We start from the raw sequence: 27,030 nt of genomic DNA on the forward strand, positions 1-27,030 counted from the left end.
GTATTTTCTATTGTCCTACACCAACCCTACACCTAAACCTACCCCTTACAGGAAACTTTCTGCATTTTTAGATTTTCAAAAAACTTAATTCTGTGTGATTTATTAGCTTGTTTACCCGTGGGGACCTCAATTTAGGACATGAGTCCCCATGAGTTTCCCAACTGAATAAAAAAAAAAGTATAGTATTAAACTACAGACAACAGGATGTTTATAAGCAATTCATATGACCTTCCACATTCCAGAGTAAATGAATTCAACCACTTTCACTGCTGACACTGCTGACATACAACATATAACTCTTGCCATACTTCATACATTACACCTGAAGGTATTATGAGAGCCCACCTGCTGCATGTCAAAACATGTCAGCGATGGTATATGATGACGTTACAAACATAACTTATATACAAAAAAAGCTGTAGCTTTTTGGATTGAGTTGAAATTGTGACTATGTTGTTGTACACTGAATGTAGAAAAGACAGTATTATGATAATACCACCATCTCTACATACAGTATGTATCTTACAATGAAGTATAAAAGCAAAACAAAACAAATTTGACATAAATAACTATAGCTGTCCTTTTAAGGCAAGGTATGTAGTTCTTTTTCTTTGAGAGCAGCACTCGCTCTTGGGATACTTCTGGTTATTGATCTTAATACTTCATTTTGACAGCTTCATGTACTGACCCTACTGCATATCATCCCTGCCATCTGTTGACTGAAAGATCTTGGTAAACGTCGGGGGAAAAGTGCATTTAGTTGTGCTTTTGTTAAGAAGGAATCAACCTGAGGCTTTATGGAAATGTCAAATGATGACATCCAATAATAAATCCATTCACTGCTATGACAACATAATTTACACAATGTGCCCCTGTTGAAATTCATCAATTTATGATTGATTATCAATTCAATTTAATTTCTTAAACCTTCTAAGCAGTCCACTTTTGGGGGTTAAAGATTGACGCATACATCAGTAAACATAATACGAATTTTAAATTGAAATCTCCTTTCGTAACATTTAAACACATTTTATTTCACATTTTATCATGAACAGCTGAGCCTTTTATTAACCAGGAATATCTTGATTTTTTTCAGTTTTTAGTCCAAACTGACAGCATGGCAAATTCTCCATGAAGGGCTGAACATTTTGGATCAGATGCGTGTATAACATGATTAATGGTTCTGCTGTCACACTTGCAGTACATGGATAAAAGTTCTCACTCTTCAACAGATAAATCATGTGTTTGACTTGGATAGCCTCGTATCCAGCACGATCAGAAAGTCCATATTTTGCTGACACATTGTTACTGTCTTGAAGAAGAGATGGTTAATAGGGAACGTCTGGATTATGGTCTGCCATGTGTATCTCATCTCCTCTGAGACACTGTATGATCTCTCATAGTAATGCTGTTTTTGCACTTCATAAATGTGCGTGCTGTTGTATAATATAAATAAATTATTTGTCTTGTAGAATTGAGTTATTATTATTGTGTAGTGCTCAATGCATTTCTACCCAGTCTCTGTACATTTTGATAGCACTTCCCTTGAAAACTATACAATATGAATTAACAGAAATATATTTTATATTCATAAAAATATTTGTTGTGCAATCATAATGGGCTCAAGATGATAATATTGTTTCTGTGGGAGTGTGGCGGCTGGGCTTACCACATGATCAGAGCACAAGCGGTATTAAAGCTTTCCTTGATTTTGGATAGTCTTCAAATTTTGTGAGATACCACCTGTAAAATGAAATGACACAGATACTTATGTCATCATACAACAAAAATATTTATGGGTAAATCAGTCAAGAACATGCCAAGTCATCGTTCACTCTAAAAAGAAGAAGAAAAAAAAAGTACAATTTTTATAAATGAAATAAAAATTATTTAAGGGGTTAAATATTTACATAGTTGTTGAAATCAGTGTTATTTTAGTATTACTGAGATAATATTATAGTATATATTAATATTTTGCATTAGCTTTTATTTTTATATTTTGTTTTTAGTTTAATTTCGGTTCATGTTTCAGTAATTTTGTGTTTTTGTCATTTTTATTAGTTTTTGGTTTTTAAATATACGTCTATATACTTTTAATTCACAAGTTAAAAAACAACAACAACAACAAAAAAATCATTAAAAATCCAGAATTATTACAGCAGTAAATGTACTGGGGAAACGTAAATGTCACAATGTAAACTGTCCTAAAACAGGCTTCATATTCTTTTTCTCACTTGTTTATATTAGAATTATTGTTTCATAAGATTTTTGAATTAATTATGACTCACACATGAGAATTGAAAGCATACAAAAGTGCAATCACATTGGGCAAGAATGCATTGTTTCATACGGTAATGTCTTACTTGTGGTGGGCCATTCCTCTGCTGGACAGCACAATTAAAGTGAAGAGAGCAAAAGCTGCACTATGGATCGAGTGACCAGCCAGAGCAAATCCAGACCATTCCACAATCTCCCCAAAGTAGTTTGCTCCCGAAACATACTCAAACATGCCCCCTACGAACAGAAAATAATTATGAAGAGACATTTGAACAAAGCAATAAGAAATAATTTCAAATTTGTTTCAAAGCAGAGACATTGCATCACATGAGTCTTATTAAGTGTGAAACCATCTGACTAGAATTTAAATATGTCAGAAAAAACATGTCTGATTCATCATGTCAGTCATCACTTATGCATCAAATAAAACGGAACAAGCCTTTGGATCTTAAAGGGGTCATATGATGCGATTTCAAGTTTTCCTTTCTCTTTGGAGTGTTACAAGCTCTTGGTGCATAAAGAAGATCTGTAAAGTTGCAAAGACTAAAGTCACAAATCCAAAGAGATATTCTTTATAAAAGTTAAGAGTCAGCCACGCCTACCTAAAACGGCTCGTTCTAACACGCCCCCACATATCTACGTCACTATGTGGAAATATTAGCATAATGCCGCCCAAATGTGCATGCAAAGAAAGAAGGCGTGGTTTCAGGAACAGCAGTAGTGTTGATGCAGCCATGTCAGGGAGACGCTGTGTATTTCAGTGCGAAAGCAAAAGCACTTTATTTGGCCTTCCGGAAGCAAATGCAATTAGGAATCATTGGTTAAGATTTATTTACAACAGAACAGCACAACCCAGATGTTCGAATTTGTACAGTATTTGAAAAATAATGTGTTTTTTGAACATTAAAACATGACAACATATTCTGTTACATCAAATACACAAAATAATGATCCTTAAAATAGCATCATATGACCCCTTTAAAACAACTTTGACATACCGTTTTGGCTAAACAATGTAATCTATCAACAGACTCACATTAATCTGTACTGTGCATATTGTGATTTTTTTTTTTTTTTGATAATAGCCTGTGAAGCTATGATGTCAGACAGCTTTGAAACACCTTTCCTTTAAAAAAAAAAAAGAAAAGAAAGAAAAAAGTACGTGACGTAAGAGATGACTGCATTTGCATCCTGCATGGACACTGACTGTATGGGAAAAGAGATAGAAGTGGATGTCACAAACTATTAGCATCTCTAGAGCAGGGTGGTCCTGACAAGTTGCGGAGGCAATGAGTCAGGAACAGAAAGGGCATCTATTTTTATTTTCTTTCAGAGGCAAAGCCAGATTCAAAGGAGAACAGATTGAAGGATGTCTTAGCACTGACCACCCATTTGAGCTGACAGCACTGAGCTACATGTGCTATGGTTCAAATGATTTGTATTCTGTTCTGAATACTCTTGAACACGTATGAATATCGGTACCAAATTTTATGATCATTTTTGAATTTAGAATATTCATATATTGTGATAAAATCAAAAGCCTGTTTCTAAAATGTAAAACTGCATGATGCTGTTACTCAAAATGTTGTGATTGTTGGTAAACATGCTGCACACCAACATTTTAGTCCATTTCAATATAAGATTTTAGGCCACACTTCCCACTCTAACACATTTCCAGTTCATAAATGGTGCTGTCAGCCTGATAATCGTTGTCTTACCTCTAGGTATCTTATAGCCTGTCTCTGCAGGCTTACGGAGGTTCCTGAGAATATGGTCAGAGTGAATATTAATGATCCATCCCAGGAACCACATACAAGACCCTGAAAAAAAACATCATTCAGAATAAGAAAGAAAGATCTTATGCTCACCGAGGCAAAATACAGTAAAAATAGTAATATAGTAAAATAATACTACAATTTATTACAATTTAAATGAACTGTTTTCTATTTGAATATATTTTAAAACGTAATTTATTCCTGTGATGTAAACCTGAATTTCCAGCATCATTACTCCAGTCTTCAGTGTCACATGATCCCTCAGAAATCATCTGCTGCTCGAAAAACTTTTATTTTTATTATCAACATTGAAAACAGTTGTGCTGCTTAATATTTTTGTGAAAGCTGTGATACATTTTTTTTCTGGATTTTTTTGATGAATACAAACCTCAAAAGAACAGCATTTATTTGAAATAGAAAATCTTTTGTAACGTCATAATTGTTTTAACTGTCATTTTTTATCAATTGAATGCGTCCTTGCTGAGTATTAATTTATAAAAATAAAAAAAAAAGTACAACGCATACTATGGAGATCAATCTAAATGCTAATACGGTTGTGTCAAGATGATATATTTCAACTATACTGTAACAAAATGATTAGTATAAAGGCCTGCAGGGAATACAGATGAATACTGGGAATGTCTAATGTTCGGTCAACCATGACAGGTCAGCTAGAGTTCAGAGAGATGACCAATATCTCTACCCTGCAGTGGTCAACAGGTGACCGACTGTAAGGTCTAGAGAAGTGATCTGGAATGTGAGAGTAACAAGAATCCTGACAAGTAATTTTTTATCTTCGTTGACCAGTAGAGCGAATGCATTGTGTTCTGTCATATGCTGATGGTGCCCTGGTGGTGATGGATGAATTCCAGCATCAGCTCTTAAACAATGAAAGAAACGAACACTAGATTCTATCTGATATGAAAGGGAATATGCAACAATGATGGAAATGACATTTATACACTGAATATGTACTCACTAGCGCCTACCTATGATGAAACAGGGGTGCGTAACCCAACCAGGTGGGTAATCTGCATAGTGACTCAGGTATCTTGCCTGCAGGTACCCATTATAGATGCAGAAGACAAAGGCCAGGACAAACGAGATGAATGGTGTGGATTTCCCTCCTCGAATTAAAAACGGGAAGATGAGGGACCTGTGAGAAATACATGCTTCAGTTCATGTTAAAAATACACACTGCTGTTCAAAAGTTTGGGATCAGTGAGATTTTTTATGTGTTTTAAAGAAGTCTCTTCTGCTCATCATGGCTGCATTTATTTGACCAAAAATACAGAAAAAAACTGTAATATTGTGAAATATTATTACCATTTAAAATAATGGTTTTCTATTTTAATATACTTTAAAATGTAATTTATTCCTGTGATGCAAAGCTGAATTTTCAGCATAATTACTAAGTCTTCAGTGTCACATGATCCTTCAGAAATCATTCTAATATGCTGATTTATTATCAATATTAGAAACAGTTGTGCTGCTTAATATTTTTTTTGGAACTGTGATACTTTTTTTCAGGATTATTTAAAGAATAAAGTTAAAAAGAACATCATTTATTTAAAATAGAAACCTTTTCTAAAAATATGTCTTTATTATCACTTTAAAAAAAATCAATATAACACATCCTTGCTGAATAAAAGCAAATAAAATAATAATAATAATAATAATAATGACCCCAAACTTTTGAATGGTAGTTTATAATGTTACAAAAGATTTCTATTTTTACTTAATGCTGTTCTCTTTAACTTTTTATTCATCAAAGGATCCTGAAAAAAGTATCACAGGTTCCCAAAAAATATCAAGCAGCAAACAGTTTCCAGCACTGATAATAAATCAGCATATTATACTGATTTCTGAAGGATCATGTGACACTGAAGACTGGAGTAATGATGCTGAAAATTCAACTTTGATCACAGGAATAAATTACGTTTTAAAGTATACTAAAATGTATTTTAAATTGGAATAATATTTCAAAACATTGCTGCTTTTCCCCCTGTATGTCTGATCAAATAAATGCAGCCTTGATGAGCAGAAGAGACTTGAAAAAAAACATTACAAATCTTTTGTAAGGTGTATATATAGTGTATAAAATAACCACTTGCAAGGAAAAATGAGGTTATTTACTCACGCATGTCCATACGTATATATACATATTTATTTATGCTGTATAACAAGGAAAAATCCTACCTTTGCACATAATGGCATAAGAACATGAGCAGAAGTAATTGGTTGGGCAGGTGCATTATCTTTGCACATGGACTCCACAGCACCAAACTCAAAGGCACCAGAAAAGCCGGCAGCTCCTGAACGAACCAGGCGACTTTGACATTCACAGGGAACCCATACCTGCTGGATGCATATCTGCCATAGGGCACGTGCTCAAAGAGTAAAGTGACAAAAGTTATGAATGCCATAACCATCATCAAGTACGACAAGCAGTCCAAAACATACAGCTCTTGCTCCTCCGAGGAAAATAACGTCTTCAGAAGAGCGTCCATAATTGCTAATCGAAATACTACTTCAGTAGAAGAAAGGTTGGAGTAATATTTCGTAACTCGTCCACAACACAAACTGACACCATTGAGAAAACCAAAAGAACCGCCCATCACAGCATGGGTTTCGCCAATCAATAAAGGCGGTGGGCGGGGCTTGTGCCAAAACACGCCTTAATATATGCAAGTTATTAAATTCTAACCAATAGATAAAAGATAGTACTACATGAGCGACTCATATGAGTAACTAAAAAGAGAATATTTTGTTTATTTATCTTTTACTATTGCTTGCCAAATTTAATATTTTACAAAAATGTAGTGAAATACAGGATTAAATATACAGAACATCCACGGTGAAACCTCATATTTAATATAATTTCACCTATTCTTATTTGCGTTATTTTTTATAGTTGTACCATTGTATGTTGTGTTTTATTCTTCTGGCAATACATTTATTACGACTGAAGGTCAAAGGTTTAAAGGTAGAAAATGAAACGCAAGTCAGGCAATAATGCGGACACCACGGAAGGGGTCTTTCAGTCGAATGTGCGCTTGTGTCACGAACGCGTGAGTTCAGCAGGAGCGGAGAAGTGCAGTTCTTCAGGCAGGTGCTCAGTCAGAACGCAACGCAGGTTTATATCCAGAGTTATATGCGTGTCCAACATGGGCAGGAAAAACAGAAACAGACAAAGAGCTCAGCAGAACAGAGATGGAAGAGCTGAGGGGAAAAGAAGCAGAGATGACGCTGTGAGTTTGCTAACTGCTCTAGCTTCGCACTTTTCTGCACACTGCAGATTCATTTCTGAATATAATTTATGTTGCACAGTGAATACACTTATGTAGTTATATCATTGTGATTGTCTATGTATACTAACAAAGGTTTCAATGTCATCTCATGGTAAATGGCATGCAGGTAGGTGGGAATAGTCCCTCACATGGGTTTTTTTTGGCAGGGCTGGGGAGCTGGATACGCAGAGATCATCAAGGAAAACAAACTCTTTGAGCATTACTACACGGAGCTGAAGATTGTTCCCGAGGGAGAGTTTGAGGAGTTCATGGAGGCCATGAGGGAGCCACTGCCAGCTACAATACGGATCACTGGATACAAGAGGTGACCTGGTGTTTTCTGCAAGTCTAAAGTTTTCATTGAATGACAAACAGTGATTTGACTGCCACACCGTTTGAATTATGACTTCAGTGGTTAAAAAAAATATTAGTTACCTTATTTACTGCTCTCAGAATCTTATAATTTACTACCGACCATCAGCCACGCTGCTGTCAGGCCATAGATGAAGCCATATTTCTTGACCGCTTTCATGGATAGTTTAGAGCAGTGGTCCTCAACTCTAGACCTTGAGATCCACTTTCCTGCAGAGTTCAGCTCCAACCCTAATCAAACACACCTGAACAAGCTCATCAAGGTCTTCATGATTACCAGAAAGTTGCAGGTAGGTGTGTTTAGTCCAGGTTGGAGCAAAACTCTGCAGGAAAGTGGATCTCGAGGTCCAGAGTTGAGGACCCCTGGTTTAGAGAACAATACACTAATGTCACAATTCTGTTTGATACTGATCTCACGATATCATACTCTATTGATACTTACATTTTTTTAAACTCTGTTTAAATTATTAATTATATAAGACGTATGACAAAAAGTACTGTTCATTTATATGCTTGGATCCAGAGACGCAACTTAAGTTGTTTGTATTGACCTCCATTAAAATGTTCTAGTTTTGTTATCAAAACATTAGATGAAAAAAGTCAAACAAAAACTAAAAATGTTGTTTTGGCAAAAAAATGAAATAAAATAAGTTGAAGTACTAAAGTTACTAAAACTCAAATAAAGATAAATTCAAGCTAAATAGAAATATATAAAAAAAAAAAAAAATGACAAAAGCACATCAAAATGACTAAAATTGAACCTGAAAGTATAAAATGATGAACTATACACAACCATCCATGATACATATTGTTGCGTTTTTGTGTTGCAGTATGTTGTGATGTAATATATTGTTACACCCCTACAATTTTACATTTTTGATTTGTCCCTTTCTCAATCCCTGTAATCAGTCATGCCAAAGAAATCCTTCATACTCTTAAAGAGAAATACTTCAAAGAGGTTCAAGATCTTGAGGTGGATGGGCAGAAGATTGAGGCTCCTCAGCCCTTAAGTTGGTAAGATGGATAAAAAACTAACTGCTTATGTGTTTTACTTGTAAATTAATTTGAAATGTCTTTGGACATCTGTAAAGCATGGCACTCCAGGCGTGCTCTTTCACCATCTCACCATGCTCTTACAGGTATCCTGATGAACTGGCGTGGCACACTAATCTGAGCAGAAAGATTCTGCGCAAATCTCCACTCCTGGAGAAATTCCACCAGTTCTTGGTCAGCGAAACGGAATCGGTAAATAAAAATCAGTAAATATCTGTGGAACTTCATTGGCTTTTTAATAAATGCAAATATCGTTTTCGATCAACCTTTCTTTTAATCCTGTTTCCTCTATCAGGGAAATATTAGCAGACAGGAAGCAGTCAGTATGATTCCTCCTCTTCTACTGAAAATTGAGCCTCAACATAAGGTACATCTTCAATAACACCATCATGAGTTTCCATTAATACCAGCTGAAGGTTTTTCCTCTGGGTGCTTTCTGCACTGCGAGAATCTTTATAATTGTGAGGTCTCATCTCCATCTTTCTGGCTTGTATGACTAGATTCTGGACATGTGTGCAGCTCCAGGATCAAAGACTGCTCAACTAATCGAGATGGTTCACTCTGACATGGACGTGCCTTTCCCTGGTAAACTGATACTCATTAGTATGGGCTTTACATAATGAATCCAATACAGATTTAAGATGATCATATCTCATAGTTCTTCTCCATCTCTTCTGTGTCTTCAGAGGGTTTTGTAATTGCCAATGATGTGGATAACAAGCGCTGTTACCTGCTGGTCCACCAGGCCAAGAGATTGAACAGTCCGTGTATTATGGTGGTCAACCATGACGCCTCTAGCATTCCACGTCTGTACTTTGATCAGGACGGGAAGAAGGACATCCTGTTTTATGACCGGATCCTGTGTGATGTACCCTGCAGGTGAGGGTCTCTACTTGGGACCCAGAGACGTTACTTGATTTGTTTTTATTGACCTCCATTAGCAAATTCTAGTTTTTCAATCAAAGTGTTAGATTAGAAATGTTGCCTTTGCAAAGTAACTGAAATAAAATAAGTAATTTGGGTTGCATGATCATGGTTGCACTGTTAGTTAATCATGATTAATTTGCTTAAAAATTCTTATCACTGTTATTGTAAAAAAAAATTGTATACGCTTCATCAGAATTATTGCACTTTTACAAGCATAAATCAAGAGAACGTCAACTTGCATGGTTTGCTAGCAGATTTAGTCGCAGCAAACAACAGACTGGCTGTATTACACTTTTATTTGAGCAGAATGGAGAATGCCAAACTTTGCCAGTGTTTTTAGCTCATCAGCGCTTTATCTGTAATGTAGGGAGAGATGAGTGTGTGGTTTACCTGGTTGGGAAGATTAAGTAAACCACAGGGCAGAAGATGTGTCCATTTAAGAGAGAAACTCTGTTTGGTGGATTTTAAGCTCTTGACATCTGGCAACCGGATCCATGAAAGGTTGTGGAGGCTTGTTATCAATGCAAGATAATGCAAATGGCAAACTAAAGTGAAACAACTTCAAGATAAATAACCAGCAGGCAAATATCGCTAATGATTATGCTTAAAGGGATAGTTCACCCAAAAATGAAAATTTGATGTTTATCTGCTTACCCCCAGGGCATCCAAGATGTAGGTGACTTTGTTTCTTCAGTAGAACACAAACGAAGATTTTTAAGTCAAACTGTTGCAGTCTGTCAGTCATATAATGGAAGTGAATGGGAATCACGGCTTTGAGAGTCAAAAAAACATACACAAACAAAACCAAATTAATCCCTGTGGCTCGTGACGATACATTGATGTGTAAAGACATGAAACGATCGGTCTGTGCAAGAAACTGAACAGTATTTATATAGTTTTTTACCTCTGATGCACTGCAATGTCTGAACTGTCCTGAGCTGTCCTCGACAGCCGGCGCGTGACTTGTCTTCTTGCTTTACGGCAGATCGCTGTCTTATAAGTGCATTACCGCCACCCATCTCTCAAATGGACCATTGACACTCCTAATTGAGATTGTAGATAGAGTGTCAATGGTCCATTTGAGAGATAGGTGGCGGTGATTCCCATTCACCTCCATTATAAGACTGACAGACTGCAACGGTTTGAGTTAAAAATCTCAGTTTGTGTTCTACTGAAGAAACAAAGTCACCTACATCTTGGATGCCCTGGGGGTAAGCAGATAAACATAACATTTTCATTTTTGGGTGAACTACCCCTTTAAGCAGAAATCGTGAAAATTACTAAAACTGAAATGAAAATACAATTAAAGCTAAATAAAAATGAAGAAAAACCAATGAAAATTAAAAAAGCATATAAAATTTACCAAAACTTAAATGAAAACTGATATAAATAAATATAAATAAATAAATAAATAAATAAAAACGTATTCAAAATATTAAAATACTGTAATGGCATAAAAATAACACTGCACAAATCCATACAACCCAACTTAAAAAATTATTTTTTTTTTGGCAAAGTTGGAGGTGGTGGTCAGAGCCATAGATGCCATACAGAAAAATAAGTCTGGCTCAACCGTTTAAGAATAAAACCAAGAGCTGATTTTAGTATACATAAAATGGGTTTGTTTGGCTTCCGATTTGTTTTAGCATCTGTAGTGTCTTTCTACCTGCCAAATCTTTCAGGAAAAAACATTCAATTCTGTCCCAGAAGCTTCAACCTTATAGTCTGGTTTTTATGTGATTATTGGTTGCTTAAAATGTCGTCTGCTGCCGGTCTCTTCTAAGTGGTTATAGGCCAAAATAAGCTGCAAAGACGTCAGTCTAGGTACTTTTAATGTGAATTATTAAAAACCATTCAAACTGTAGATTTATTTTCTGCTGTTTGACATAAGTGCCACTGTGTGTGTATGTGTGTTGTCAAGCAGCATGAACCCGGTTTTTATGTGCACAGAAATGAAGTTGTGATTATGACCACAGTGAATATAGGATCACAATTATAGAGGCGCACACACATGCCAGATCTCTGTGTTTTGGGTTGAGCAGTGAATCTCTTCCCAGCATGTAACATCATATAGCAGGGTTTATAGTTGGTGGAGTCTATACTGGGCCTGCAGCAGAATCAGGTGCCAAGCACAACACATCTGCTCCATACCAGCAGGCCAAACATCTTACACACACACACAATGTGGTCAGCCTGGTTTTGCGGTCTAAACATTTCTCTCCATCGATGAAATGATTTGAAGTTGACTTTAAAGATTATGGCTTGCCTTTTTGCCTGCGTAAGATTGTAGTTTCCTAACTTCAAGAGTTCATTCCTGCATAGCACTTTTATTTGATTCAAAATGTGCTGCCTTGTTAACCAAACACTGATGTAATTGATTTAAAAAATAGCATATGGTCTCATAAGACCACAGGAAACTCTCCTGAAAGTTAATACAGTCCAGCTTAAAATTGCTTGAAGGAAATAAATGTGATGATACCACCATCTTTAATCTTTGTATGGTGAAAAATCACTAATTATAATAATAATAATAATAATATCATAAGTCTTGGTAGCCCTTTATTTTATAGTGTCTTACAGTGTTACATGTGCTTAGCATAGTAATAACAGTAAATTATGCATAATTGCATGCAACTAACCCTAAACCAAATCCTAAACCAAGTATATGTGAGCAATAAAATAAGTATACATTATATAAAATAAATATACCTAATTGCTTTTATAAAACTGTTACCACACAATAAAAAAACATTAAAACCAAAAATGTATTGATATGTTACTTTTTTTTTTAAAGATACGTGTTTCATCTTCTGGAGCTCAAATAAAAACAGAAAATAGGAACTCTTCTCATCCGCTGTGTCATTTATTTTTTTAACACCATATATAATATTTTCTTAAACACATACATCCGTTTATCTCTCAGCATGAGAAAACGTCTGTTTTCTGTCTTTTAGTTTAAAATCCGATTCGTGGCTTTCAAGCGTCATTACAATGTAAACCGATGGACATACAGAATCATACCTGAAACAGAAAACTAATACATACAGTAATATACCCAACACTCTTGAGAAACTGTGGGCCTCCACATAGACACGCACACACATAAGCGGATCTCCTGCATGAGAAGAGTTTCTTTGACGGCAGTGCCAGATCAGGTGAATAATTTCCAGCCCAAAAACCCGCCCAATTCAACAACAACAACAAAAAAAATGGCCAAAACTTTAACTGTTATAATAATGTGATAGAATTTTATTGCCATGGCAATCAGGGTTGATAAGGACCATTTTTAACTCCTTAAAACAAAATAAAGATGACAAAATAATATAAAAAAAGACAAATTTATAAGATAAAACGAATCAAATCAGGGCAAGTACATTTAAGAGAAATACATTTATGTGCTCAGTATCTCACATGAAATGATCTAAAGTGGTGTTACAAATAAATGGCAAACAATAAAATCGGAACCTTTTTCTCTACAGTGGAGATGGAACAATGAGGAAAAACATTGATGTGTGGAAAAAATGGACAACCAGCAACAGCCTGCAGCTCCACGGGTAAGACCAGTCCAGAATAATAGTGTAATATTGCTATTTTTAGGGTGTGCATTTTGTGTTGTGAACAGTATGCAAACATTCTGAGGGCATGGAATACCTGGATTTGCCAAAATCCATTCTACCTGTATGTGGAATATTGTAATGCGCTCCACTTGATCTTCTATATCCATTATGAGAGATGCAACAAAAGTAATATCTGTAATTAAAAAGTAATATCAAGTATATCTTTGAATATGTCATTACTCCAGTCTTCAGTGTCACATGATCCTCCAGAAATGTTTCGATACTTCTTGTGTCTTCATGCTCTCAGGTAAACCCGCAAGTCTTGATTGGTGAAGATCATTGTGTCTGGAGCTTAAGCATTTTGGCAGCGGCAGTGAATTAGCAGTGATGCGTTTGCTGGAGGAGTGTTTTCTGTTCCTCTTTACTGAAATGCAATGTTGCATCTAATGAGGAGTTGTATTCTTTAGGTTGCACTGTCAGCATTGGTCCATTCTCAGGTTGCAGAACAGAGCAGTTTGTTATGCTCAGTGTGTGTCTCATTGTCTGTCAGGCTGCAGATCAGGATCGCAGTACGAGGTGTGGAGCAGCTGGCAGTAGGGGGCAGGATGGTGTACTCCACCTGCTCTCTGAACCCCATCGAGGATGAAGCCGTCATCGCTGCTCTGCTGGAGAAGAGTGAAGGTATGTCTGCTGTCCTCTGGATTCTGGCCCATAGACATTTCTGCCTGTTTCATTCAAAGATCAAAAGAGAAAAATATATTTTGCGGACCTTTTTTGTTTATTTGATTTTATTGTTTGATTTTATCACTATATTTTTATGATAAAATAATTTTAAATCTGCATTAAAAATAATGTGTGTGTAGTTTTCTGAGCAGTGTTTATTTTAGTATCATTAACATGCTTTTATAAATTTTGTTAACTTTAATATTGACGTTTTAGTAATTTTGAGTTTTTGTCAAATAAATTCATAAAAACAATTATAGCTATTTTTATTCTTTAATTTAGTTTTAGTTAATGTAGTACTTCAAGTTAAACTAATCATTTAGATAATATATGTATTTTTTATAGTTTAGATAATGATGATAACCCTGTTTCTGAGATTTACCCTTACATTTTACCCTTTACAAGTTTCAGCCCATTGGTTTGTGTTATGTGTCTCCGTTAATATAAAGTTATATATTAATTATATTACAAAACCTGTGGTAAATAAAATTTTTCAATCAAACATTATATTTTCAAGCAGTAAGCTGGGCATATTTGTCTTGTCATTTCTCCTTCATTTTCTGATCTCACTCTCCTGTGGTTGTTTCTTCACTCTTGTTTATTTCTCAGGTGCTTTAGAGTTAGCTGATGCCTCTCCAGATCTCCCAGGACTCAAATATATGCCTGGAATTACATCTTGGAAGGTAATGAAGCGTTAGCCTCCACTCTCTGACATCAGTTTCATTCCATACTGTTTCTGCTTATGAATGTCATGTTTGCTCTGGTTTATGTCGTTTGCGTTAGCGCAGTGCTGTCATTTCCCTTCATTAACTACAGCGAGAGCATTAGACTATTAAGTAACCGAAGTCCTCACTGGAGCGAGGCCCACAGTAAAGCTCTTTTGCTAATCCAAGATATCTTGGTTATTAATATAACATGCCTACACTCGTGTACATTCCCTTAACCTTGATCGTAATCAGATCTTGTACTCTGGTGTCATCTCTAATCTAGCTCTCTGCTCTTTTAATTGAAGGTAATGACCAAAGAGGGTCAGTGGTACTCTGACTGGTCAGAGGTGCCGACAAGTCGACACACTCAAATCAGACCCACCATGTTTCCACCAACAGACCCAGAGAAGCTGGCCAATATGAAGCTGGAGAGATGGTGAGTTAGTTTTGATCATAAATATCTGTCTGTGACACAACAAAACGCTTTAAACTGTTTGTGAACGTGCTTGTTAGGGCTCTAGTGTGTTGTATCAAAAGTCTCCACCAGATGGTAGTATATAACCACAGTTAAAGTGGAGCAATACTAACGTTGAGTAAACTGTCGCTGGGTGTTTGAACCCAATTTACACTGATCTATAGTCATTGTGGTATATTTGACTTGTGTTTTCAGTATGAGAATATTGCCCCATCACCAGAACACTGGCGGGTTTTTTGTGGCTGTGTTGGTGAAGAAGGCACCCATGCCATGGAACCGCCGTTACCCAAAGGTATTAGAAACCCCAGACCTATAATGTAATATAATATATGCAAAGTTGTATGAGAGTACATTTATGGTATCTTTTTGTTGTTTTAACTAACAAACCCGTTTTCTTGCTGGCATGTGTACTCTCTCGGTCCTCTCTTTGTCTGTAGCTTCGTTATAAGGATGTGACCTCCTCCAGTGAGGCGGCTCCTGCAGAGGAGCTGCAGATGGGGGAGTCTCCCACTGACGTCCCACCAGCAGACGGCTCGTCCGCTGATGCCCCTGTGGAAGCAGTGGAGGGCGAGACTCCTGCAGAGGGAAACCCGTCTGTCCCGGATACTCCTGACCTTTTAGAGGTCAAGAAAGATAATGTCTGTGGGTGAGTGTCTTCAGCCAGGTGTATATGTGGGTGCAGCAGTCACCCTATTGTTCTCTCTGCTGTCATTCTTTTGTTCTCTCTGTGTTGTGGATTTTGAGATGCACCAATGAAGACATTTTTGGATGATGACTGTAAATTAAATGATAAAGCCTATAACACAAGGGTTTAATAATCCATTTCATAAATCAGTAGATCTGTTATTTCTGTTATATCTTTATTGATTTTAAATCATTTAATTAGCAAGGTTATGTAAAATAATAAAATATGATTAAATATTAAAATAAATCAATAGTATGACAAGAAAGTCAGAAGCATTTTTAGGGTGGCCAATAAGAATGAGGACGTTTGGTCAACACATTGCAAACACAGTCCTGTTAACAGCATCTTGTTACCATGAAATTATTATTATTATTTATATATTTAAGTTATTTTATTATATAACAATACATGTATTATCATTATAGTAATTTTATTAATATTAGAATAGTTATTAAACTGTTGTTTACTATTTATTATTGTTATTAAAACGGTTATTACTATTAATAGCTATATTGATTGTTTTTAATGATTCTAATAATAAAATTATAGTTATTTGTTATTGCTATTATTATTATTGTGTAACAGATACATTGATTATCATTAGTTAGTTTTGTTGTTGTTATTATTGCTATTTTAAAAATCTTAACAATAGTATTATTAATAATTCTGTTTATAACATTTAGACGTTTCTTTTTTTAATATTTATCTGACTGTTTAAAAATGAGACATTTAGGCACAATATTGAGTGCAATTTTCAGTGCAAAATAATATTTCCTTCTGGACGCTACTTGAGTTGCTCTTAAATAGCCGTTTACTTGGAAAATAACAGCACTATTTGTAAGAAAAACATGACATTGCTTTGGGTCGTGGGTCGCAACTCACAATCGGTTTTAAGGATTGAACAGGCGTTATACTAGTGTGGTTATGTGGTGACCGTTTGAACCTTTTATTTTTGCATGATCTGTTGTTTCACATACTAGTTAGGCATAATAGTAGATGTGCAACAACTGTGCAGTATTCATGAAGAATTCAGTAAGACAGATTTCCATTCTGAACATATTGGCTTTCAGGCGTTACTTGTGCTGCTGATTTCAGTGCGCCCTGCTGGACGGTGTGTGTTATTGCAGTTTTTCTTCAGTTACTGTGCTCCACATTGACATGAAGTGCTCTGTCTGTTCCAGCCCCCCTCCTCCAAAGAAGATGAAACTCTTTGGTTTCAAAGAGGATCCTTTTGTGTTTCTGACAGAGGATGACCCTATCTTCCCTTCCATCCAGTGAGTGCCTCTTCTCTCAAAGCCTTGCTGCTCAATACAAATACTGTTTTCACGAACACTCTCATATCTTACTTGTGTGGGTTTTTTTTGTCTGAAACACTGTGTTTGTCACGGCTGATTGTATACACTCTGAGTGGGCTGGAGCCTTTATGTGTAAAAATATGAGCATTTATCTGTTCTTACGCTATACATCCTATGTGACCAATCAGATGAACGGATGATATGATCATTATCATTCAGTCACTGTGACTCCGTCTTTTGTTTGTGATGAATGTTATTTATTTTCTCACACAGATGCACAGTGCCACAGCGCTGGCAACCTGCCATTTTGACTTGTTGGAGACAACGTCTCTGCTCCATATGTCGCAGCGTGTTCAGCTCTGTGCGCATATGTGCGTTTTTTTTTCCCTTCTGTCTAACCATCATTTATTTTATGCTGTGATATTTCTTTGTCTGCTGCAGAGCTTTCTACGACCTGTCTCCAGATTTCCCCAAGCTTAACGTATTGACTCGAACCCATGAAGGAAAGAAGAGGCAACTGTATATGGTATCCAAAGAGCTCCGCAATGTTCTGCTCAACAACAGTGAGAGAATGAAGGCAAGAGCGCACACACACACTCACTCACTCACTCACTCTGATGGCCCTTCATCAGTGCTAGCAGTGATTTGAGGATGGCGGACAGGCAGATGGGGACAGCAGCCTCGCAATGATCTCAACTCTATCTGTGCTCTAGTGCCTTCACATTCATCAAGTATGAAACAACCATCTGCTGCTAATGTAAACAGACATCACTGGAGTTACGTTACAACAAAGAAACACACTGTAAACACTTACACACCCCGTCCTTTGTTGTTTTATTTGTTCTGAGCAGTTAACATGCTGAAATGTTATTTGGGTAGTGATCCAGAACTATTATAACTTCTTTATTTATTTGTTTATTTGTATTTACTTATAAATAATTAAACCTATAAAGTTTATTATAGAGAATTGTATTTACTTCATTAATTTTATTAAAGATAATATTTATTATTATTACTACACCATTTTTACATTATATATTTAATTGAATGTTATAATTTTAATTACTGATACTAATGATCATTATAATTTGTAGTAGTACCAAATTTTTTTTAATATTTATATATATATATATAACTGTATTAATATAGTATTATTGCTATATTCGTTCTTACTATTAGTAACAGTTTTTTATATATATATATATATATATATGTATATTATTATTATTATTAGTACTAAGTAATAATAGTTATAACTAATGTATTAGTAATATTTACTTCTAATATAATAAAATAAGAACAAAATTTCTGTAATTATAATAAGAAATTATTACTACTACTGATGCTGCTAATAATAATAGTAATGATTGTAATGATAAAATATAATGAATTTTATTATAAAAAATTATTATTATTATTATGCAATAGAATAAAAAAATACAATAAGGTTCCATTTGTTAACATTAGTTAACTGCATTAATTGACTTGAACTAACAATGAAAAATATTTCTAAAACATTTATTAATCTTAATGTTAATTTCAGCATTTACTAATGTGTTACTAAAATCAAAAGCTATTATTGTTACTTAATGGACCTGAGCTAACATGAAGTAACAATAAATAATTGTATTTTTATTAAATAATGTTTACAGAGATCAATAAGTACTGTTTCAAGTGTATGGACCCTTTTCACAAGACCGGTCAAGACAAGGTCATCAGCATCGTAAATCCTCAAGTTTTTCATATTTGTATTTAAAAAAAAATCTATCTACATTTATAACACTATTATTTGTATTATATCACCTTTGCATCAAATTACAAAAAAACAGTTAACGCTAATGTGAGGGTGTTTCTAAAGCAGCGTCTATGGGAGGGATGGTCAAGGGTCCATTGTTCATTGGTAGTTAGTGTTAGTTAATTCATTACCTAACATTAACTTAATGTAAAAGTGTTACCAAATTTAAATAATAATAATGAAGTAGCAAAATGCTGTTAACCTTTCTGCAGGTTATAAACACAGGCGTGAAGGTCTGGTCCAGAAATACTGATGGAGAACAGTTTGGTTGTGCTTTCAGACTGGCTCAGGAGGTGGGTGTGTGTAAAACAAAACAGAGTTTGGTGTTAATAATGTTTTATGTAGTAGTAGTTTGAATCACTTGTGTATTTGCGTACGTACAACCAACATTTTGAAAATATTGAGATCTAAATTAATACTGGATACTCACTTCTAGAATAAATATAGTGTTGTGTAGATGTGTTTTCGTCATTTAAAAATCTTTTTCAAGTTGAAAAGCAGCAGTCTAATCCCAGAGATACTTCTGCAAGATATAATGGGTTGTTTTCACATGCAATTTTAACCAGAAAGGCTTTGGATATTAAGTTGTACCGCAGTAATCAGTCTGTTATTAAAGCAACACTCCGATATCTCCGTTGTCTCATGTTTTTTTGCTCAAAAACTAGGTTTAGTGGTCTATAGGGAAACAAGTTCATCTCAATGTGCCGTTAATAACCTCAGTTTGCCTTCCTGTCTGCTCTAGAGGGAACTTCCATTACCATTTTCCACTACAGTCTATTGATTTTTAACTAGAGGAAGATCTGTTTTGTGTATGTGTATTTATTCTTCCCATAGATGAAGAAATGGATTAAAATATGTCTGCTGCTTTCCAAGGCTGAATTAATGGAAAAGGGGAATGCATTTTTGCACTAGACTTAATCATCCTGAGGTTACATGCTTCTCTCTGAGCAGGAAAGGCTATGTGTGTGTTTTTGTTTGTTTGTGTGTGTGAAAGAGGAGATCGAGTCCTTCACTGTATGCTGCTGTCTTTCTCCAGGGTATTTACACGCTGTGTCCCTACATCAGAGCCCGAATCATCAACATCTGTGTGGAGGACGTGAAGGTGCTCCTCACGCAGGAGAACCCCTTCCTCAGGAAACTTGGAGATGATGCTCACAATCAGGCCAAGAAACTTGGTCAGTGCCGTTCAGAGTCCTGCTGATGCCACTTGTTTTAGTATATGAATTATTTGAACTCTTAGCCATGTTAAAATTATTAGGTCAGTTTTGCCGTTTTAAGTGGTAAAAAGTTGAATGAACCTTCAAGAGATCACTGCTATCATACACGCACAAATTAGAAATATACAATTTTAATGTGTTTTTTTTAATGTAAACTTAAAAAACATGCATGCACATTATAGAAAAAGTATTACTTCATTATAATTATAAACATTATTAAAAAAATCACATGCACTAGTTGTAAGTTGTATAATTTTATAAAATTGATCAAATATTTACAAAAAAAGATTACATATGCAAATTTAATGTATATTATAAAATGTAGGTTATAAATAAATTACATGTGCGTGTTAGGGATGTCCCAATCAGGTTCCGAGTCATCTGCCAATACCAAGTCCCGATCCGATACTTGTATACGCCTAGTGTTTGATGCACAATTCAAATACATTAAAGTTATTCAAATTAATCCAATGTATACATAGTTGTGCAGAGAGTTAAAGTAATACGTGTGTGTGTGTGTGGGATACACTCTCTCTATGTATATATCTGCACATACTGTATAAAGACATTTGTAGAATATGGGACTACTATGTAAACTTCTTGTATTTTATATATACAATAAGCAGAATAATTGCAATGTAAAGGGAAAAAGTGGAGATATGGTTAGAAAGCATGAAGCTCGCGCTGTCACTCAAATCCGAAGCAAGATTCAACCCATAGCAACGACGTCTAAGATAGTCAGAAGGCAGATAAAAGTAAACAATAAATGAATGAGTGATCGTTACAAAAGTGCATCAAATGCATTGAACACAGACGCTCAAATGTGTGCGACACTCTAGAACAGACCTCACTGGTTCTCGCACATCACACACGCACATTTCTTCTTCATATATGCATGCATGCATATATGAAGAGATCACTGCTACGTAATCGTAATCAGATTACTTTTTAAAAGTAACTAGTAAAGTAACGCATTACTTTTTAATTTAGAAGGAAATATCTGAGTTACTTTTTCAAATAAGCAACACCAGTTACTTTGTTTCTCATGTCTTGACTGACAGCTCTCGTGTTGCCATGTTGAGAGAAATCAGGAGTAAGTGCAGAGGCGTTGTGTGCACTGTGAACATGATGCTTACTGTAGTTCTAGACTAAATATTAACAAGTATTTATTTACTCATCTCACCTGCACAAAAACAGATTCAGTATTCCTCAAAATGAATAAAAACAGTCAAATGCAAACTCATAATATTATTCAAACATGCAATAATTAACTGTTAAATAAGACAAATATAGTTTATGTATTTAATCCCATTTTATTAATCCATGTCTTTGCCACTGATTTTCAAGGATCCAATTCAACCATACTAAGCAAAAATAACACATTTGTTTCATTTTTGTTATTGCTGAATAGTGTTGAACTTTCTTCTCCTGCGTCATATTCTTCATGCAATTTGTTTGAAATGCACCCTATACTGTACAGACATGAATTTACATTTCCTTCAGCCTGAGGCGTATTCATTTCACTTTTGTTGTGAAAAATGCTTTTACATTTGTAAAAGAAGAACTTTTTGAAATTAAAAACAAGCAAGCCCTGCCCAGATTTAAAAAGTAACTCAAAAGTAATGTAACGCATTACTTTCCATAAAAAGTAACGTAATTAGGAGTAACGCAATATTGTAATGCATTACTTTTAAAGTAACTTTTCCCAACACTGGTCATTGTGACAAATTCACACGTTTAGACCAGAACCTTTGGCCTTTATTCTCTTTCATAAATCTCAGCATCACATTACAGCTAACAAAGGCGTGATTTTTTTGTTGCCATTACTGATATATTTAAAATATATCAGCTCTGAAATGCATATGTTGTTCTCTCTTTCTACAGGAATGGGCAGCATTGTTTTAAGATACCTACCAGATCCGAAGTAAGTGCTCATGTTCTCAGTCCATATTATTACAACACGGTTATTAAACAAAAGAGTCTTGAGATCTGATCTAGTCTCCAGTTTATGCCTCATTCTTCCCTTCATCTCTTCCAAAGCCTAGTGAACTGCCTCGTTGTCTGTTTCCTACAAAGGGAGCTTCCTTCTAAGACAACATCCAAACCAAAATGGAACCGATAGTTGATTCCAATAGAGTTTGGTGTTAGCATGTTGCTAAGTTAACAACACAACATTATGAAAAAGTTCTAAAAATGTCAATTTTTAAATACATCGTGCACAGATATTGTGTAAATCAACTTAGTATCACAATTCATTCTGGAATTTCTTTATATGTGAAGGCTAAATGTAGTGCTGCCTTGGATTTAAACCAAAATTAGATTTTAGTAGTCAGCTTTGATTTCCATTTTCTATATTTTTGGAGCAGCCTCTTCATTAGGTGCAGTTTTAATATGCAGTCTAGGTAGATGTCTAGCTATATATTGGTGCGGCGCTCATGCTGGGACTCCTGTGGCGGGTGCTGGGAGGGGTGTTGTGTTGTACGCACACAGGGCTCTGTTATGGCACTCCCGCCAGTCACGAGACAAATGAATGGAGATTGAGTGCTTTGTAGCCATTACGCCCCTTGTCTGATAATTAAAGGGCTCGAACTGATGCACCCGGCTTCCTCTTCACAGATAAATAGCTCGTCATTGTCTCTCTCAGCAGAAAGCTCATTGTTTGGCCCACCAGACAGTCATGTTTCACACTGATGGCCCTTACTGTGTAGAAAACGAGTCAATCCAGCTGGAAACGGTGTCCTTTTATCTCTCTCCCTCTCTTTCTGTCACACATACAAACACACCCACCATTTTAATCAGCAAATTCTGGTTTTGTGCCCATGTGAGGCTGTGCTTATACCAGATGTTTCTTCAACAATATGGAGTTTCTTTTGTTTTCGTTGAGCTTTAGCACACAATACAAGTTCATCACTCTTTCATGTTTTAAATGTGAGCGACAAGCAAATCATAGTCAACTGACAGCACATGCACACATGAGACACCCAGTACTCGCAGCAGCTTGCTTCTTGTTTGAAATCTAGCTGACCAGTTGTCAGGTGTGTGGGTTAAAACCAGGTAAGTTAACCTAGGCTTAGAGTTAATACACAAATAGCTCATTCGTGCACTTATTTATTTTTATATATTTTTTTATATTGGTTTGTTTACTTGCTTGTTTGATATTTAAAATATTAATTTTTTTATATTTAGATGTTTATTTTTCATTAATTTAATATTTTAGATTTATTTTTGATATTTATTTAGATGGTAATGCAAGTTGATATTTTAGACATTTTTAATTTTTATTTTTTTAATTGTTTTAGATGTTTATTATTATTTTTTTAATGTATTTGTTTGGATTTTTGTTTATTAATTTTATTGATTAATTTTTGTTTCGAAATGTAAGCTTCTATTCTGGACACTGTATAAAATTAATTTATTTAAACTGAAGAAATGTACAACATTCTGTGCATTGTATGTTAGATGATGATATTCTCAAATGTCCTCATAAAGGTTAATTGACGCTTCGCAAAAAACCCGCCCCCTTAGTTACTGTTGCTATGTCCGACGAGCCATTACGCTCACACCACACATCATAATCTCTCGCAGTAAAAAATACATTGCAATAAGGAAACTGATGACAGACAAGACAGTAAAAAAAAAAAGACAGAAAAAGTCACGTGAACCAATCATCTTCATATTTACTACTATTTATAGCAAGGAATAAATATGAATGAATATTGGAAGGTATGTTGTTTCAACCGCAGAAAGACACCAATACACAGTTCAAGTTCAAGTCCACCAGCGTTAATCTACTGCACTCCTACCTGGTTTGTTTGTCAAATAAAATGGCGGATTCGATGTTATGATTGGTCAGATCGCCTGTCAATCAAAAGTTATTCAACCATGTGATCTGACACAAAGTCAAGCAAGTTTGTTGTGCATCAAGGAATTTGATCAGCAAATGTGGGGGAAAAAACTGCCACAATTAAGCAAATTTTTTTATGCACATTTTGAGAGTTTATGTGCATTTTGGTGTTTCTATACTTCCTTTTTTTTTTTTTGATATCCCAAATTTCGCTTGGGGTCATTTTGAACAAGCAACTAAATTTGTGAATTTTAAACTGAATCTCAAACAGCCCTTTTCAGTATTCACAACAAACGGTGTGGTTGATAAATGTTCGCCACTCAGCATTATTACTCCATTACTTTTTGTGCTAGACGACATGTCTAAATTAGCCTCATGGCATCATGGGAATCTATGAATATGTCTCTTTATTTTCTCATTAATATGAGCCCCCACAAAGCACATGCTCTAATACTGATGTGCGCGCACTTGTTCTTCGCAGTTTCGTCACAGTGAGTGACACGAGCCAAGAGCAGCTCTGATGTCACTGTGATTAGCGGCGTGTGGCGCTGTGGTGTCATCCTCCTCTGCTGGCAGCGTGCTGCTGGCTCCACACATGAAAACATGATGGCCCGTTCCAGCACAGCGCGCCTGATCATCTTTCACTCTCTTTTTCCATCCGTCTGATCACAGGCGCTCTTAAAGTGCCTCAACCGCCGCCGCTATCACACTCCACGTCGGTTCCTGGCACTGTCTGCACTGTACCTGATCAATAATTTGCTCATTTTCCTTTCCCCTTCTTCTGTCTTGCTTTCTCCTCTCATTGTCCTCTCCGTCACTCATTCTTTGGCTCTTTTCCCTCTTGTATCAACTTCTAATTGTTCTTTCTTCTCATCTCTCCAGGGATCTTGATGCTCCTCAGTGCCCTATAGATTTGTGCGGCTGGAGGGGGAAAACTTCCATCAGGGCTTTCGTCCCACGTAATGAGCGTCTTCATTACCTCCGTATGGTGGGGGTGGAAGTCTTCCATGACAAACAGGGCAAGAGGAATGACTGTTCAACCGAAATCCAGGAAGGAAGCACAGAAGATGCCGTGGGACTGAGCCAAGAGGCAGATCTCTTAGAAGAGGAAGGTGAAGAAACGGAGCAAAATGGTTCAGAGTCCAACGCTAATGGCACAGAACCTGTTGGTAGCACTTGTGATGGGCCTGCGAGTTAGTTATCTTAGCCATTAGTAGGTCAGGAGAAAAATGAAAGGCTCCATCAGGCCTTCTGTTTTTTTCCAGACTGCACGCTTGTACAGGAGCACCTAGTCGGGTAACCTCTGAAGAACTGATCTGGGAACATAATGGATGATTTTTATTTTATCAGAGCTTTTTTAAATATTGATTAAAGCATTTGATGTTGGATATGTTTTTATAGTTTATGTTGTTGTTCAAGGGACAATTTAAGGAGGTCACATCTGTTACTCATTTTGCGTTAATAATGTCTAAGAGCTGCACGCTAGCTCAGTCTTACAATGCATTTCATTTTTTCAGATGCTTGTACATGATTTACACATTGTACATTATGCCAGTTTGTTCATTGTTGCAATACTTGAAATAAACGGCATTTGTCAATATTTCAGTATAGTTTGGCGCCATTTTCAATGGTGTATATACCACATTTCAGTGTGCTGACTAGATGTGCTAGCAGTGTGTCAAACTCAGCTCATGCCCTTGCATCCGAATAGTCCTAAAAACTGTGAACATAGAAAGCATAAACAGGAAGAAACGTACATAAAAATGTTCACATTTGTAGTATTCATAAAACAGTAGGTGAAAAGAACTTGGATGGCCTACTACTACTGCCTGAGACTGTGAAGTGTGCATCCAATGAACACTTTCCACATGAGCCACATGAGAGGATTTGTGAATGTAGTGAAGTGACGCATGACAATGGTAACATGTAGAATGTAGTATGTCCGGATTACATTCATGATATATAGAATGTACTTTTAACAGGCAGCCCCAACCATAATTCAACACACCTAAACCAGCTATTCAGTGCATTCACAATTCTCTGAAAACTAATTGGGCCAGGTGAAAGACAGGTGTGTTGGCACATGGGTCGCATCTAAACTCTGCAGGACTGACTCTCCAGGAGCTGAGTTTGACACCCCTGTTGCAAGTCTTGCATAGCCAGACCTTCAGACTGACGTCAGTAGGGTTTCACTCCATAGCAGCTTTCACTGGCCAAGGACCACTCAAGAGGATGTGTGACATGTATAGCAATCAGTTTTGTTAGTTTTTTTTTGCGTCATGTTTAGGGGCATGAAAATGTAAAGTCGATGTCCCCACAATAACAGACTGGTGTGGAATTCATTCAAGAACATCATGCATGTTTACTCCAACAATGGTGCTGTGAACTTCATATACGTTTGAAAATCCAGCATTTAGTTCAGGAGTCTCCAAATTAGGTCCTGGAAGGCCACTGTCCTGCAGAGTAGCTCCAACTTGCCTCAACACACCTTCCTGGAAGTTTCTTTCTAGTATGCCTAGTGAGTCTTTGATTAGCTGGTTCAGGTGCGTTTAATTAGGGTTGGAGCTAAACTCTACAGGACAGTGGCCCTCCAGGAGCAGGACTGGACACCCCTGGTTTAGTTGATCTTGAGAAGTGATCATTGTCACAATTATAAATTCAACCAATCAGATGATGACTTCGAAACTACCAAATTGTTTCCCATTTTGTGTGCCATACACATCAGACGTTCAGCCAACAGGCTGAGGGCTAGTGTCCTGCAAAGCTTTATTCCATCCTTAATCAAATACACCTTTCCAAGAATTTAGCTCCACTTTCCTATGCTGTGTTCGAAATTGCCCCCATATTTAAAATACAAAATACTGTGGAAAAATGTACTTAAATGCAAATTACATTAGATTTTTTTTCAAAGGCTTTAAAATACAAAATGCTGTGGAAAAATGTACTTAAATGCAAATTACATTAGATTTTTTTTCAAAGGCTTTAAAATACAAAATACAAAAAAGTATTTTGTATTTAAAATATGTATTTTAAATACA

At 35.9% G+C, this 27,030-nt stretch overlaps 2 protein-coding genes across 3 annotated transcripts; one reads left to right on the plus strand and one right to left on the minus strand.

Moving 5' to 3' along the window:
• Positions 1 to 952: 952 nt before the first annotated feature.
• LOC107691541 (3-oxo-5-alpha-steroid 4-dehydrogenase 1-like) lies at positions 953 to 6,650 on the minus strand. 2 transcript variants are annotated; one of them, XM_016490184.1, is made up of 6 exons: positions 6,252 to 6,650; positions 5,042 to 5,208; positions 3,996 to 4,097; positions 2,364 to 2,514; positions 1,670 to 1,743; positions 953 to 1,436 (listed from the first exon to the last, which is right to left on the minus strand). In XM_016490184.1, exons 1-5 carry the CDS (start codon positions 6,560 to 6,562, stop codon positions 1,677 to 1,679), a joined length of 798 nt encoding a protein of 265 aa, XP_016345670.1. In that variant the 5' UTR covers positions 6,563 to 6,650; the 3' UTR covers positions 953 to 1,436; positions 1,670 to 1,676. The 2 variants fall into 2 exon arrangements, with proteins under 2 accessions (XP_016345670.1, XP_016345669.1); XM_016490183.1 differs by having other exon boundaries at positions 953 to 1,552.
• Positions 6,651 to 6,966: 316 nt separating this feature from the next.
• LOC107691499 (tRNA (cytosine(34)-C(5))-methyltransferase-like) lies at positions 6,967 to 25,378 on the plus strand. Its single transcript, XM_016490114.1, has 19 exons — positions 6,967 to 7,303; positions 7,510 to 7,667; positions 8,624 to 8,728; positions 8,854 to 8,959; positions 9,063 to 9,134; positions 9,268 to 9,352; positions 9,454 to 9,646; positions 13,174 to 13,248; positions 13,802 to 13,932; positions 14,584 to 14,657; positions 14,987 to 15,117; positions 15,352 to 15,448; positions 15,594 to 15,802; positions 17,023 to 17,115; positions 17,578 to 17,713; positions 19,144 to 19,224; positions 19,968 to 20,106; positions 22,033 to 22,072; positions 24,875 to 25,378. The coding sequence occupies exons 1-19, from the start codon at positions 7,046 to 7,048 to the stop codon at positions 25,188 to 25,190; spliced, it is 2,499 nt and encodes an 832-aa protein (XP_016345600.1). The 5' UTR covers positions 6,967 to 7,045; the 3' UTR covers positions 25,191 to 25,378.
• The last annotated feature ends 1,652 nt before the right edge of the window (positions 25,379 to 27,030 follow it).

Source organism: Sinocyclocheilus anshuiensis, unplaced genomic scaffold, assembly GCF_001515605.1.
Source record: "Sinocyclocheilus anshuiensis isolate Anshui unplaced genomic scaffold, SAMN03320099.WGS_v1.1 scaffold162, whole genome shotgun sequence".
NCBI lineage: Eukaryota > Metazoa > Chordata > Actinopteri > Cypriniformes > Cyprinidae > Sinocyclocheilus > Sinocyclocheilus anshuiensis.